Source organism: Grammomys surdaster, unplaced genomic scaffold (genome assembly GCF_004785775.1).
Source record: "Grammomys surdaster isolate TR1022 unplaced genomic scaffold, NIH_TR_1.0 125941, whole genome shotgun sequence".
Lineage (NCBI taxonomy): Eukaryota > Metazoa > Chordata > Mammalia > Rodentia > Muridae > Grammomys > Grammomys surdaster.
Genome location: NW_021620763.1, coordinates 1,665,065 through 1,680,245, shown reverse-complemented (window position 1 = coordinate 1,680,245; position 15,181 = coordinate 1,665,065). Strand labels below are relative to the sequence as shown.

At 44.3% G+C, this 15,181-nt stretch overlaps 1 protein-coding gene across 2 annotated transcripts in view; it reads left to right on the top strand.

Moving 5' to 3' along the window:
• Positions 1–8,072, top strand: part of Casq2 (calsequestrin 2) — a 64,449-nt gene extending 56,377 nt beyond the window's left edge. For both annotated transcript variants that reach the window (XM_028752991.1, XM_028752990.1), the window contains 3 exons: positions 3,794–3,894; positions 5,726–5,800; positions 6,757–8,072. In XM_028752991.1, coding sequence (XP_028608824.1) covers positions 3,794–3,894; positions 5,726–5,800; positions 6,757–6,996 — 416 coding nt within the window. In that variant the 3' untranslated portion in view covers positions 6,997–8,072. The remainder of the gene's footprint in view (positions 1–3,793; positions 3,895–5,725; positions 5,801–6,756) is intronic.
• The last annotated feature ends 7,109 nt before the right edge of the window (positions 8,073–15,181 follow it).

Genomic DNA, 15,181 nt, shown 5'->3' with positions numbered 1-15,181 from the left:
TCTCTCTCTCTCTCTCTCTCTCTCTCTCTCTCTCTCTCTCTCTCTCTCTTTTTTACGAGTTTCAAGTTTTTTGCCTGCTTGGGGCTGTCCACAAGCTTGGTTACTGGGGACATTGAGTCCCTTCTGGCCTTGGGACCTCTTTGGGCGTACCTCTAGTGTTGACGCTAGACAACTTCAAGCCTCAAAGTCTTTAGCTAGCACCCTCCCACACCAGCTTATTTCAGATTATGGGCTATTGCTTCTGAAAGGCAGATGGTTGCACTCTAAGAAGGCCTTCAATCTAGATCACCAATACAGGAAACATATTCGCTTGATCATTACTGGATCCCTTAACTCCAAGGGTCCCAACCATGTGATCACCATGCTTGACAAAGATGAAACAAGCCTCTTGCTCCTGCCCCCTGGTAAGAGAGGGAGACCTATGGTGACCCATTGTTTAGGTCTTGTTCACTGCTTTGTTTTTTATTTTATGTATGGGTGTTCTGCCTCCTATGTTTGAATGCATGAATGCCTGGTGCTCTAGAGACCAGAAGAGGGTGCCAGATCCCCTGGAATTGGAGTTACAGACAGTTGTGAGCTGCCATGTGGGTGCTGGGAATCAAAGTTCTTAATCAAACTCAGTGCTCTTAACCACTGAGCCATCTCTCCAGCTCCCAGATGAATAAGGAGCCATTGAATTAGATTCACTCAAGGCTGAGGAATGAAGAAAGTGGAAGCCAGCGAGCCCTTAGTTAGGAGTGTCCAAGTAGGCTAATGCTTCACGAGTAGTTAAACTTGGCTTGCACAGTCATTGGGCCAGTGTTCTCAGCTCCAAACACCTGCTGTCACAGAACAAGCAGCAGGAGCCAGATGTTCCTGATCTGTGGGGTAGTTTTCTGTGAGCATCTGAGACTATATCTAGCCTTCTCCTGGAATCCAGGTGACCCCACTGACCTATGAATAAGCAAATGAATGGCTGGGCTTAATGGAGGAGTTCAACTGCTCCCTTGCACTCAGATGTAAGACTCACAGATTCCTGAGGGAAACTCTTGACTGAGCCTTCCTGTGCCAAACTCTAAGTATTTCAGAGACATTCATTTATTGTACAACTATCCTATGAAATAGCTATTACTGGGATAGGGGAGTTGGCTCAGTGGGCAAAGGCACTTTTAAGGGCCTTTTGCCACTCTTAAGCCTGATGCCCCAAGTTTAAACCTTGGAACCCATGTTACAGAAGCAGGAACTGAGACAGCAGGTTAGCCTCTGGTGTCCATACACACAATGACAATGTGGCACACATATGACAACTTCCCACATGGACCACACATGTGTACATGCACAGAAGATAAGAAAGTAAAAGTAAAAGCAATTTTTAAAACAAGTAGCTATTATTGTCACCAATCCATTTGTTCACAAGGAAAGGCAATAGATATTGCCTTATGTGATTGGGACTGAAGCCACTTGGTCCCAAGAGTCATGTGTCTAAGTGTGACATAAAAGTGAATGAAGATCCCCAGAGCCACAGGCAGGTGCACATAAAGAATTTCTTAGCCTTGACACCCCAAGGTTGTTCTTAGATCTTGATGCAGTTTCTGTGCTGTTAATGTCAACTGTATTCATTTTGTTCTGGGAATAATAGTATTTGAGTTTGCCTTGCTCTCCCTATAACATGATAAACATTCTTTTCACACCACACACACACACACACACACACACACACACACACACACACACCTTTCATAATCTTAAACATGGAAATTAAGCCATTTATGAATTTGTTTGTTTAATGCAGATTTGAATGCTTTTTTTTTTTTCAGAACTTTTGCTTCTTTTTCTCCCTGTGTCTGAACTTGCTCTAGGATGGAGGGAGACTGGAGCCGCAGTGTACTATTGTGTATAGTATTCCTTTCAAAAAATCTCAGCATCCCGTGAGCTGAACAGAGCATGGTAGTGGCATAGTGTGTGCTCAGCTGTAGGTCTGGTCACAGGCCAGGCCCTCTGTAACCTGGGCATGGGGGTCTCTGCTCTCTTCAGTGAACCCCACCTCACATTTACTCAAGTCTACTTAAACATCATTGGTGTTGTTGAACCTCGTTCTCTTTGTTCTCTTATAAACCTATCCTGGTCCCTTTCACATTTGCATCTCATCTTCCAGGGAACTGGCCCTGTCACCTCAATTATTGTTCCTTCCTTCTCCAAGGCATGAAGTCACAACTGAAGGTGTCTGGGAGAAATTCCCTCTTCTGGTCTATGCATCTGAAACCATAAATCCACAGATAATGCTCCATGAATTTCCATAAATCCCTCTCCTTGGACATTATCATATGTCCAGAAGAGGAATTATGATGTAACCCAAAACAAGCAAGGATATTTGATGCTGAGGGAGGGAATCTGGACTTTCCCAGTCATACCTACACACAGCAGATACTGAGTATGCTTTTTTCATCCCTACCCGCCAAACAGCAAGCACATGAACCCTGAAGAACAGCCCCTGTGCTTGTACAGAGGGCGTGACCCTCAGACCACAACTCAGCTACTATTAACTATTGTTTAGAACTAAACTTAAAACTTCTGTCTTGAACCATACACTACTGAAAGGTGGAAGCTGGTCTGACAACTGGTCCTCTAGTCCCACCCAGACACCTTGGTACCCAGATGTGCTGGATGGGATCTCTGTCATCTGCACACATTGGCGTCTGTTGAGAAGTCCTTTGTTCTGTTGGCTCTGTAGTCCTTGTTCCAAGCAGGTCACCCTGCCCTCCTCCTCCCACATGCAAGACATCATCAGATTTGCCACCTTGATCACATCTCTGCTCATGTTCTAAGACATACTGGCTGTTGGTGGCTCACACATCACTTTCTTGCATGAGTGCTAGGGGTCTTGCTAAGGACTTTTTTGATTTTTTCCATTTTCCTTAATTTAATTGCTTAACAAAGTATGAGTTCTCTTCTGGATTCCCTGAACTTCCAGAGACTCTTCATGCAGACATGTAAATACATGACTTTGTTCTTCACAGTATGCCAACACACACACATATATACATACATATACACACACATACATAAACACACACACTCACAGCGTGTTTATTGCCAGGGACCTACCAGGGTCAAACCACTTGTCCCTGCTCTAGTTGGATGTCGGGATGTGTTCAGGGTTTACAGTATCGCTTACTGAATGTTCTTTCAAAAATTTTGCTTATGGAAAAAACTGTATGCCGCGGGGCTTAGGCTCAAAGTGTGGAAGGCTTTTCCTATGGTTCAGCTCTCCTCTCTAGGGCAGAGAGCTGCTGACAGAGGACGGGGAAAGTTGTGCGTACCAAAGCTTGTGCTGGAGTAATGGGAAGCAAGAAAGGGACATTGATGCAGAGGGATGCTGACCCTATTTGAAGGTATTGGGAATTCTAGGTTACTCTTGGTCTGCAGAGGAGATGTTGTAGGAAATCCGCACATGCTTGGAACATACAGGATCATTGGGGACAGGCAGCCAGCTTCCTCTGCTCTGGGACTGGCCTTTATCACCAAAGCTTCTCAATTTTCATCTCCTGATGAACAAATGAAGGTGACCCTTCATTTAGAATGGGGCCTTTCCACAGTGATCTTTCAATTTTTTTGTTTAAAGTTGCCATTGTTTTCTGTGCCGAAGCTCCTTTGTGTCTGCGGCTCTTCATCTGACTCATTTTATAGACTCACTCTGTAATTGAGGGTATGTACCAGATGGCCAAGAAAGCCTTGTGGAAAAACCATGCCCTGGCATTCCTCATGAGGAGTATTGTGCATGCTGTGTGACTCAACTTTCTTGAACCCTATTCAGATGGCTATGAGTTCCTGGAGATCCTGAAACAGGTTGCCCGGGACAACACTGACAACCCTGACTTGAGCATCTTGTGGATTGACCCAGATGACTTTCCTCTGGTGAGTGGCCCAGGCTAAACCCCTCCCACCCATCAGGGCCTTCACCACATGTATTTGTGTTTAGCACAAAGCCTTCAAGCACGAGGGACAAACTGAAATAGTTAAGATGCTTGAAGAAGCCCAGAGGCTACTGTATACAGAGTCTGTGCATATACTTTAAATACAGGCTATAGCCTCATGTGGTTATTGTCATGACCAGACTTACCATTCTCCTCACTTCTGGGATACCAAGAGGTGACTACTCTTGGAGAGGTCTACCTGGGGGAGCCAGAAACATTCCTTCTTCAAGCAACAATAAAGTCTCTTTGTGTCTCCACCTACCTCTCCTTGAGACTCTAAAAGCAACCTAAATCATTAGGGAATAATTGCAGAATTAAGAACTTGAAGCAAAGGAGTGACTTGAAGACAGAAACCATGCCTGGCTTGTTTGTCACAAGCTCCATGGAAGGCACAAGAACTTCACCACCAGAGTGCTAGCCTGTGTTGATGAGCAATCACAAGAAAGCTTTGCTAATTCTTAATTTTAGACAAAGTACATGGAATTCATGCCATACATGAACACAGTGAGGATAAGGTTGGAAGCCACATCCTCAGCTCCTACAAATGTTCCTTATTGGCCAAGTTCAAAGCTGCACCAAGAGCCAGGGTCCCCAGCACTACATGAGGTAGAACCTGGGTCTCTTCAAGTGCTTTGAAGACTAACACATAGGTACTGAATTACAGTTATTTGCTTGAGGTTGTCCTCATAGCTCATTCTCTCAACAGCCCTAAAACAAGGTGCTGTTATAATCCCTATCTCATGGAGAAATGGCAACACCTGGCAATGTTAAACCAAGCAGATATGGAAGCCCCCACTGTGACTTATAGTGAAGTCATAGCTTGATCTGTTGATTGTTTCTGTTAACTGCTAGTGATTATACTAGTTTGGTTGTTCTCTGGCTATGAAATACATAGGCCATGACTTGTGAAACTGATTTGACAGAGAAAGCTGACATTGTATCCCACACACAGAGAGACTGGGTGACCCAAAGGCAGATACTTCCATGGTAATCGAAGTCAATGGCATAATCCTGGGTCAGCATAAGAAAGCCATGGCCATATACGCATACAGGATTAACCTGTTGATGTACATTCTGCTGGGGATGTTCCAGTTTCCCTGGACAGCTTCATTACACCAACTTCTAAGTGATCAGCCATTCTTTTGGGCAGTTCCTCATCTACCTTGGTTCTTGCAAAGCAATTTCCAGGCAGTTCTAATTTCCAAATCCACCCAGTCTGTTTTAGGCCCCGCATTTACCAGGGAGACCCCTGCTCCTGAACACCTCCATCTTCTTAGCTTTATGGACTCCATTAGCTCAGTTAGCTTGCCCCAGATGGAGCCTGTGCTGGGCTGAAGATTTTTGGCTCGTGTTTGCAGTTTATGCCAAGTTACAGCCTATCAGAGTTTTCCCAGCCATCTCATGTGGCAGGGAGGCACCAGATAAGGGGTTTTAAGAATGGAACATTGAAACGGAAGTGGGGAGAAACAGCTCTTTCATTATGAACAAACTATCAACGAACGAGTCATCATTTGGGATCAGCCATCTCTGTGATAGTCTCCTAGAGGGTTGTAGAAGCATTTATGGTCTATGTTGGCACAGCTAGTGCTATAGTATCTTTTACTTAATGCTTTAAAGTGCTCTAATGTTAGAGCCAGCCTTCAATTTCCTAAGTGTCCACAGCTGTTTCAAAGGCATTCAACCAGTCGCTATCTGGCTACTACGGTAGGTGGGTCTAGCCAAAGGGAGAGCGCTCCACCCATTGTCTAACTTGGCCTTTTTTGTTGCTGCAGCTTGTTGCTTACTGGGAGAAGACGTTCAAGATTGACTTGTTCAAGCCACAGATTGGGGTGGTGAATGTAACAGATGTGAGTATTCCTACCACGGGTTGGTCAGATGGTCTCAGCCGCCCCGTTGGCTGCTATGTGGGCATGAGCACAAAATCACTCAGGAGTCTATGGCAGCAAGAGGAACTCTTGGGTCTTTTCCAAACTCTTGCAGTACGGCCCAAGACTGTGCTCTAGCCAGTCCCAATCTTCTCTAGGAGTACATTTCTTTGCTTATGGAGCTAGCCCAACCCAACTCATTGACCTAGGACTTTCTACCCAAGGACATTCTCTTGTACCCAAGTTAAAGAACAAGACCTTATTACACAGGCAACTCATGCCCAGAGCAACCATTACCTAAGGGGGATGAAGAGATTGCCATCCAGAAGCCCATGCTAGCAGCCACCCACTCCGCAGTCTAGTGACCCTGATAACAGAAGGGAAACCTCCTGACAGAAGTGTAAGCACTGATGAACTGAGGGTGGGAAGGGCTAGTGAGGTGATCTGACAGAGTAAGAAGAAATTTAGACTCAGTCCAGACATCTGGTATGCAACAAGACAGAAGTGGGGCAGATTCAATGAGGCCAACAGTGGGGAGAAAGAGCAATAATGAAAGCCCTCCCACCCCAGCTAGTGGCAGATCCCTTTGTGAATAGGACCAATTAGCAATGTCTTTTCACCTGCATCCTAGCAATCTACACATTTCTTGATTTTTGTGAACCACTTTTAAAATCTGAATGAAAATTACTTAATAATTAACTTTGTGTGTGTGCACATATGTATTCTCTTGGGTAGTAGAATACAGATTTCTTTTACTTTCATTGAAACAATACTGTGAAAGACCGTTCTGCAACTTGGCATTTCCATTTGTCTCTCTGTATGTATTCCTGATAGGTCTGAGAGACTTGGAGGCCCATTCAACACAGCTTCTTGGAAAATGCTGCTCTGCCTCAGCAGCCACCCATTTACTCATTGGCCCATTCTGTCCCTCGTTGCAGGCTGACAGTGTCTGGATGGAGATCCCAGATGATGATGACCTGCCCACAGCTGAGGAGCTGGAAGACTGGATTGAAGATGTGCTTTCTGGAAAGATCAACACTGAAGACGATGACAATGAAGATGAAGATGATGATGGTGATAATGACAACGATGATGACGACGACGATGATGACGATAATTCTGATGAGGATAATGATGACAGCGATGATGATGATGATGATGATGATGATGAAGAGTAGCTCCAGCTCTGAGTGATTCTGATCAGAGTGACATCACAACTACCCCGTACCATACAGACAGCCCAAGGAGGCAGCAAGCAGTGGTGCCCACACCTAGTCAGCTCTTTTCCTTTCTCCAGCATCTTTTTCTAGTCCATTCTAGAGCGGTACATTTCAGTGAATGCCTTTCCAAACCCAGCAGGCCCACTCTGCAGGGACAGAAGGGGAGTGATTCCCACGCTGACTTCTTTTAAGCATTGAGGAACAAACAGCTCTTGTTCTTTGCTAGACAATCAGGGGTCATGGAATTCTGGGAGTCTGGGGACTGTATTTCCTGACACCTCTACTCAAGTTTACTTACTGTCTTTGATTCAGATGGTGACAGAACTGACAGCTTGCTATTAGTTCACAAGCAGGGAGTGGCCTTCTAATCAGAGCCCAGGAAGGCCACATGATTATCTAACTCATCCCTCAAACCTAGAGCATCTGTGAACTCAAACCCAAGCCTCTGTATGGTGACTAGGAATGCCTTGAAATGGGTGGGTACTGCCCTCATTTCTGGAAAATAAGATGCTGTGTGTGGGTCACCCAGCTCTATGAACATCCCATTAATTGCCAAGCCTCATATATTCACCAGTGGTGAGAGAGGAGAGAGGCTGAAGGATCAAACGCTTTTCATTTTTCTGATGGAGACTGTTTAGGTCTCTGAATGGGTCTGTTGGCTGTCTAGAGTGAGCTGGGAACTGAATGCACCCTCTCTGCCCCCAGAGTGGGCTGTCCCGTTCTGAGTTACAATTGCTTTATCCAATGGTCAATTAACTCTCCCCATTCATCCGCACTCCCACAGCTGACCAGGGCAGCAATCATTTAGAGTTCACAGTGCCCCGAGGCACCAAATAAAAAAGAATCCCCAAGTGCCTTTTGAATTGTCTGAAAGTAACCTTGTGCTTGGTAGTTTTAGTTGCTAAGTGTTTTAATTTATTTTTGAAATCTGTTAACATGGAGAAGACTCCGTGTGGTGTTGTGTTTGAAACTGGGACAGTCCTTTTATGGAATAGTAATAAACTAATGGACATTAAATTCATGTTTTGAAAAGATCGAGGCTATCTTGATGCTCCTACTCGGTCTTCTGGAGTTTGTTTGGTTTTGTCTGGCTCCAGTTCTACCTCTCTGCTCCTCTGTCTGCCCTTCTAGGTTAGCTTTTCACTGTGTCTCTCAGTGCTATCCATGTCTCCAGGCATGAATATCTACATCCATCAACCACTACCCAAGTGTTAATGACCCCCACTATGGGTCTCTACCCTTCATCTTTGGACTTTGACCTTGGCATTCAATCTACTTGGATTCTAGCTGCAAACTTCAAATCCAACACAACAAAGCCTGTACCCATTCCCTTTCCCCTCTAAGCTTGTCCTGTTCGTGAAGTCCCAGCCTGGATGAGTGCTATTACTATCTATTGTCTAGGTGCCTGAAAGTGCTTTGTTCACCTCTGCTCCCACAACACTGGGTGCACACCCGTGGTCACAGAACTTATTATTTAACTGGTAAGGCATTGCACAGCCATCCTTTCACTAAATGCAGGCTTTAAGAGACAAGACATTTACTTGTCTTTGTATTCCAAGCACTTGGTGCTTTGCTCATCACAAAGCAGAGCTTCTTTATTGAGTCAGTATGTGAACACTGGTCAGCCAAACAACTGTTATTCCCTAGCTGTGTTGAGCAGTGGAGCTTACAGGGAATATAAGGTGCCTCACACTGTGTTAAACAAAATACTTGAGAGAAACAACTTAAAGGAGGAAATTTTACTTCAGCTTACAATATCAGAGTTTTAGTTTAAGATCTGATGCCTCCACAGCCTGCAGCTAGAGTTATGGCAGAAGGACACTGGAGCAGCATCTTGTAACAGGCAGCTGCATGCCTCATTGCAATCAGGAATCACAGAGAACGAGGGAGGGACCAGGATTCCAAATTATCCCTTAGTGTTCCTCCCTCCAGTGACCTACTTTCCATTCTCCTAATAGTCTACACAGTTGTGAACTCAGAATGGGCCAAGATGAGGCTAGTCCCCTCAAGATCTGGTCACCTCTAGAGCCCCGTCTCTGAATATAGCTGCAGCAGGGATCAAGTTTTCAATACACAAGTCTTTGAGGATAGTCACATGCATACTACAACAGAATGCCACAATCTGGGTGGCTTACACAGCAAAAGTCTGCCTTTCCACAGTTTATACCAATGCCAAGTTGCCAATTATGTTGGTTCCTGCTGATGGCTCTGTTTGTGGCTTTTCATTCTGTTTGTACATGGCAGACAGACAGACAGACGACAACTGATAGAGATAGATGATGAAGCTAGATCTATAATAGTAGATAGATAATTCTCTTCTAGAAGGATGCCTGTCCTATCAAATTAAGGGCTTGCTACTGTGACTTCATTTAACTGTAATTATCATCAGAAAGGGCCTTGTCTTCAAATGCATGATTTTGAGGATGCATAATTCAGTCTATAATGCATGGCCTCAATATAATTTTCTCCCCTCACAAAAGTAAGCAGGCTGTGCTGTGTTCCACTTTCCCAAGTGCAGCCACAGCTCAAGCAAACTCTTAGGGAAGTGATTGTCCTACAAGGTCTCAATGCTAAAACTTTCAAGTAGCCACGAAGTTGGGGCGGGGGGAGAGTCCATTGCAAAAGTGGTCTATTTCTCAGCCCAGGAAGATATGGTTTCTCAGAGGCCTAGAAATATGGATGAAGCTGAAACTGTGCTCTGATGTTCCTGTATTAGGATCTCTGGGAGTCCATCTGGTTCTGTCTGGACGGTGCTGTGTAGTAAGCACTGAGCCCTCTGAGCTGACATAGGTTGAGCACTTTCTTATATGCCTGGAATACAGTGCTAAATGTCTTCCATGTTATCACAGCTAATCCTTACAGCAGATTAGAAGATTCATCTGGTTACTGTCCTTAATAAAGAGAGGCATAGAGGGCTCGAGCAACTTCTCAGGATTACACAAACACTCTGCATTGTCACAGATAACACTTCATTTTATACTTAAAAGGATTTGCATTAAGGACCAAAACACTGCATTCTTTTTCCCTCAGAGCATGTCTGAAGACAGACTCAAGTAAATTTTCAGTAACTCTTTTTATTGCTTGAACCCATTTATCTTCTCATTCTGAGTTCATAATCAACTCAAAGAAAACTAAAAATGTGAGCTAATTAAAAACACAAGATCTGCTATTCTGTTAACAAGAAGAGTAAGATTAAGTGTGTTATCTGGGACAAAGAATCCCTTTCAGTGTATGTTGATGAAACTCCATCTCAGAACTTGAAAAGATCCTGTCATTTCCAGAAGAGACTGTGACCCCTACGGTCTTCAGGTCTTTATGTTTGCCACCCTGTGAGGAGTCATTATTCTATCTTGTGCAGAGTATACATAATCTCACTTTCATTGGTACATGCTCCTCACATATAGGTCTGATAGCCACTTTACTCTGCCCAAATTTGGGTAAGCAAGCAATAAATCTTGTGACAACTTTGTAAGCATGAAACGACTTGACCTTCATGGCTATTATCCCATTAAAAATACACAAATTAAACCCAGTGATTGTTGAAAGTGAATATTAACCAAAAGCTTTTGGTAGCATGGCATCAGCTGCTTGGATTAGTTTAGGATAGCATACTGCTACAGAAACAGGACCAGAGAACCTCCTCAGCCCTGAGAGGATGTTTGCAATGTAGGATGAACTTTTTCCTCAAGTGAGCAAAGTCCTACAGAAACACAGTCCTCCTTTGTGAGGGACAGAACAGCATCTTAGGAACGAGTATGGGAATGTCATGCCATGTAAGAACAGAATGACCACAGCCACCTTGCAGAATGAAATATTTGCAAGATGGATTAAGAGGAGTCTTTGGAACCAATGTGATATTTAATAATCTTAACTCTTTATCGATAACTATCAGTCAGAGTGATAATCCTGGGACTGCCATCAGCACTGACACTCCTCCTATGTAATCATGTGAGACTAGTTTGTGGTCAGTGCTTTGATGCTGAGTGTACCTCATGTTCTCATTCATCCACTCACTCATTAGAAAGTACAGTGTTTTTTTTAACAGTCTATAGTCCAATAGGCTCCTAAACTTTATTGCATATAGATTAGGGAAGGCAAGAATGAGCAGGTTGTAAATGGGGCAGCTGAGCAGAGAAGCAAAAGAGAAAAAAATGTCTGAAGCACCCAGCTTTAGTTCTGAAAAGTGCACCTTCATATTTCCTGAAATATTATGAAGACTTAGATCACAGAAACACCTGGACATTGACCCAGAAAGCAGTGCCAAAAGTCAGCTCTAATTTTGGAACATGAGCCTGTAACTAGAGGATGCTCCCACGGCACACTGGCACTAATGGTGAGTAGCCTCCTCGCTCCTACAGCTGAGATCCAGTCTGTGCACTTGACTGCCAGCAGGCCCTGCCTCTTGCTCTAGGATTTCCCTACTGCTGTCTTGACGTCTTCACCCCACTTCTTTAATATGATAGTTTATCATCTGAGATTCTCAAAACTCCCCCACATTCTGCAGCTACAACCCCGGGAAAGGGCTGAAAGAGAAACGGGCCTTTGCTCCCGTCTGCATGTGGCTTTAATTTTTTTTCCAGAAGGTTTTGTTTGTGAACTTATGAACTGTGAGCATCTGGGCTGATGGCCCAAGGAAATAGCTTATCATTAATCTATACGATGAGTATCTCCAAGTCAATTGCTTTCTCTCTGATCCCTGTCCATGCAACTGGCAAGAATGTGTGTGCTATCAGCATTCCATGCAAGGGAAGGGAAGCTGAGGGTAGAGGCAGAAAGCGGCAACATTTTTTTCATCAATGAATCTAGTTCCCTCATCTAAAGAAGTCAATAACTTAAAATCAAATATCAAGGTAAAACGAATTACCGAACAGCTTCTGTACACCTCACTCCCCTATCCAGTCATGGCAGGTCTCCTGCTTTCCTTGTCTCTCTTTTTTTTTGGTTGTTTTGTTTTGTTCTTTCTTTTTTTATTTACTCACAAGGTTGGCTTTTTTTCCAGTTTGAGATTCCAGGTCTAAGGATTTCATCTTTCGCTACATGTTCACTTAGAATTTCCCTCCCCATAAAATGATTGACAACTGCTGGTTTCCACTACTCTGATCACTGCCCTTCACTGCCCTCCTCCTCTATCACAGGTCCCTTGATTGTCACAGGAACATGTGAGATCGCTGGAAAATCAAATCAAGATTAAAAATGTTCCCTGAGAAGTAAACAGAGCTTAAAAGTAAGATATTCACATCAGAAAGGGAGCCGGTGGACAATTTGAATCTCAATGTCTTTTCCAAGTTTGTAGCATATTTAATGTGTAAAGTGTTTTACAGTTCATTTGGAAGGTGGTGAGGGCATCAATGAAGGACCCAAAAGAAACCCAAATAACGTTGGATATTAGGGACAGCCTCTCCACTAACATCATGATGATGTCCATTTCATACAACGAACCTTCCTGACACAAAGAGATTTGTGCTCACGGCAAGGAGCCATGTAATTCAGTCATTTATATGTTGAAAACTGTCCAGTTGCGGGGGAGATGGGGTAAGAGGATAACATCTGAAACATAAATAAAATATCCAATAAAAAATGCCCAGTTAGAGTGCAATGTACATTCAGGCATTGTCATATATGCATGGTAGCTGCTAAGTACAGGCTAAGCCAACACTGCCTCTCTTAGTTACAAAGCGCAACACTAAAGTATTCAAGAGTAATATGGTCTCTGGCTACCTATTTTGTATTGTTGACTCTACCAGATAAGGATCGATGCTGGGTTCAAAATTCAGAGATTAAAATCCTTGCTAACAAAAGCACCTGTCAGGTAAACTCTCTCCTAAGGCCTGGCTCAGGTATTTCTGGTCTGGTCCTCATCAAAGTTCAATTCATACCCGGGGTGGGACAGTGTCTGTCATTGCTGCATCCTTCCTGGTGTCCTGCACTTTGGGAAATACTTGTTCTAATTAGTAGCCACTTAGAAATTACCTTCCGTTAAGCAGGTCATAATTTCAGAGTTCCAGAGGAGATGGAAATTTAAATTATGTTTCAAACTGAGGGGCAACTGCACCTGAAAGCAATGGCTACATCTCCCTTCCTGGCTCCCAGGTACACGGCCTGCTTCCAGCTACAGTACTTATAACACAAGTTGATCTGAACTTGTCACTGTGCGTCAGGTGTCTCAATATCATAACGAAAAGGTCTGTTGTTTGTGTTTTTGTAGAATGGCAGTTTGACAACGCCTACATCAGAAGTTCTCCACCTGTGGGTCATGACCCCTTTGGGGGAGGGTTGAATGGCCCTTCTTAGGAATCTCCTAAGACCAACAGAAAATACAGATATTTACATTATGATTCATAACAGAGCAAAATTATGGTTATGAAATAGCAACTAAAATAAATTTATGGTTGAGGATCACCACAACATTAGGGACTGTAATAAAGCCTTAGGAAGGATGGGAATCACTGTTCTACGTGAATGAATTCACCAGGGAACGCACCTGGCCATGCCTGAATGCTCAGAGAGACAGAAAGACAGGCAAAGCCAGACAATTTGCATGCTCAAATGCTTTTATCTGAATGCTGTTTCAGGGTCAAAAGAATCAGAGACTCAAGATAAAAGCTTGGAAGGTTGTTACATTTGTCCCTGGGAGTTAATACAAAAGTGTCTTTATTTCATCGAATGAATCATTGGACTTTTCTGAGAAAGCCACCTTGCCTGCACTGCCTCAGGCTTTGGGAATCTCTCCATGGTGCTGGGAGACTTGATTCCACAGTAATCCACCGGTAAAGCGCGTTTCATAGGAGAAGCAAGCTAGGTAGAAATGGGACAGGATGGAGTAAAGTGCCCTATGCTCTTGTTCCATCAGGAGCTTTCCACTCTCTGTCCACCCTTGGAATCTCATCTTAATTCCCAAAGCAGTGACCCTGTGAGCACCATCCCTCCATCTCTGTCCATCTTCTCCTCAAACAGCACAACCAAATCGCAACTTACAGACAGTGGGGCAGAGGTAAAACATGTCTTCTTTTCTTTCCTTTTGACCCTTGGGTTCTATTTTATGTGTACTTTGCCCACAGACCAAAAGGTAGGTATGGGGAAGGGGAGAGAAGCTGAGAACAGAATCATGGAACCAGACCAAAGGCTCCGGAGCCCCATGGGCTGCAGCCAATCACATCTGACATTTCAGCTGGACTAACTTAGCACTCTCACCTAAAAGAGCCAACTCAGGCCCCTGTGCCCAAAGGCCGAGTAAGCCTCTTGGTCTGGTCAGGTCCAGCAGGGAGAGGCAGAGGTTCAAGGCAAATGGCCGTGGTTGCTGGGAGCTCCTCTGCAGCAGCCCAGGCCTGCCAGGTTAGGGCTTTCCTGGGAGGAGGGCTTGGGTTGTTCTCATTATGTATCCTAATAGGTCAGCTTGGTGGAGAGGCTTCCCACAGGACTAAGTGGTATAAATCCAAAGGGAAAGAAAGGACCTTTCTCCCAAGGAATTCTCAGTCTCAGGCTCCTGCTCGAGGCTGTTGTCTCCAGGTCCTTCCTCCGCACCCAGAAATGCCAAACCACTTAGATCATGCTTCTGGGGAGAGTGAGCAGAGGGGCTGGGCTCTAAGTACTTGCTGAAATCCCATTTACCAACCAGGCAAGTCTCTTCTTTCAACTTTTTCATCTGCAATTCAAAGGATCCCTGATTAAGAGACTGTGGGGAGGGGCAAGTTGTGCTGGACAGTGTCTCATGTGTAACAGCTGGAGAGTACTAGCACCCTCCCCTTCCCTTCCCTTCCCTTCCCTTCCCTTCCCTTCCCTTCCCTTCCCTTCCCTTCCCTTCCCTTCCCTTCCCTTCCCTTCCCTTCCCTTCCCTTCCCTTCCCTTCCCTTCCCTTCCCTTCCCTTCCCTTCCCTTCCCTTCCCTTCCCTTCCCTTCCCTTCCCTCCTCTCTCCCTCCCTCCCCTTCCCTCCTCCTCTCCTCTTCCCATTCCCTATGACGAAAATACAATATTTTGTCAAAATGGGGACTCCATTCATTTTCATTAGAATAATATAACAATGAAATCCATCACTCTATACACTAACCCAAAAAAGTTAATCACGAAATGTGGTCCCCGATTAGATTTTTTTTTCTTGAGTACCCATTCGATTAAAGGTGGCTTCAATGTAGTCCAACTGGTGTC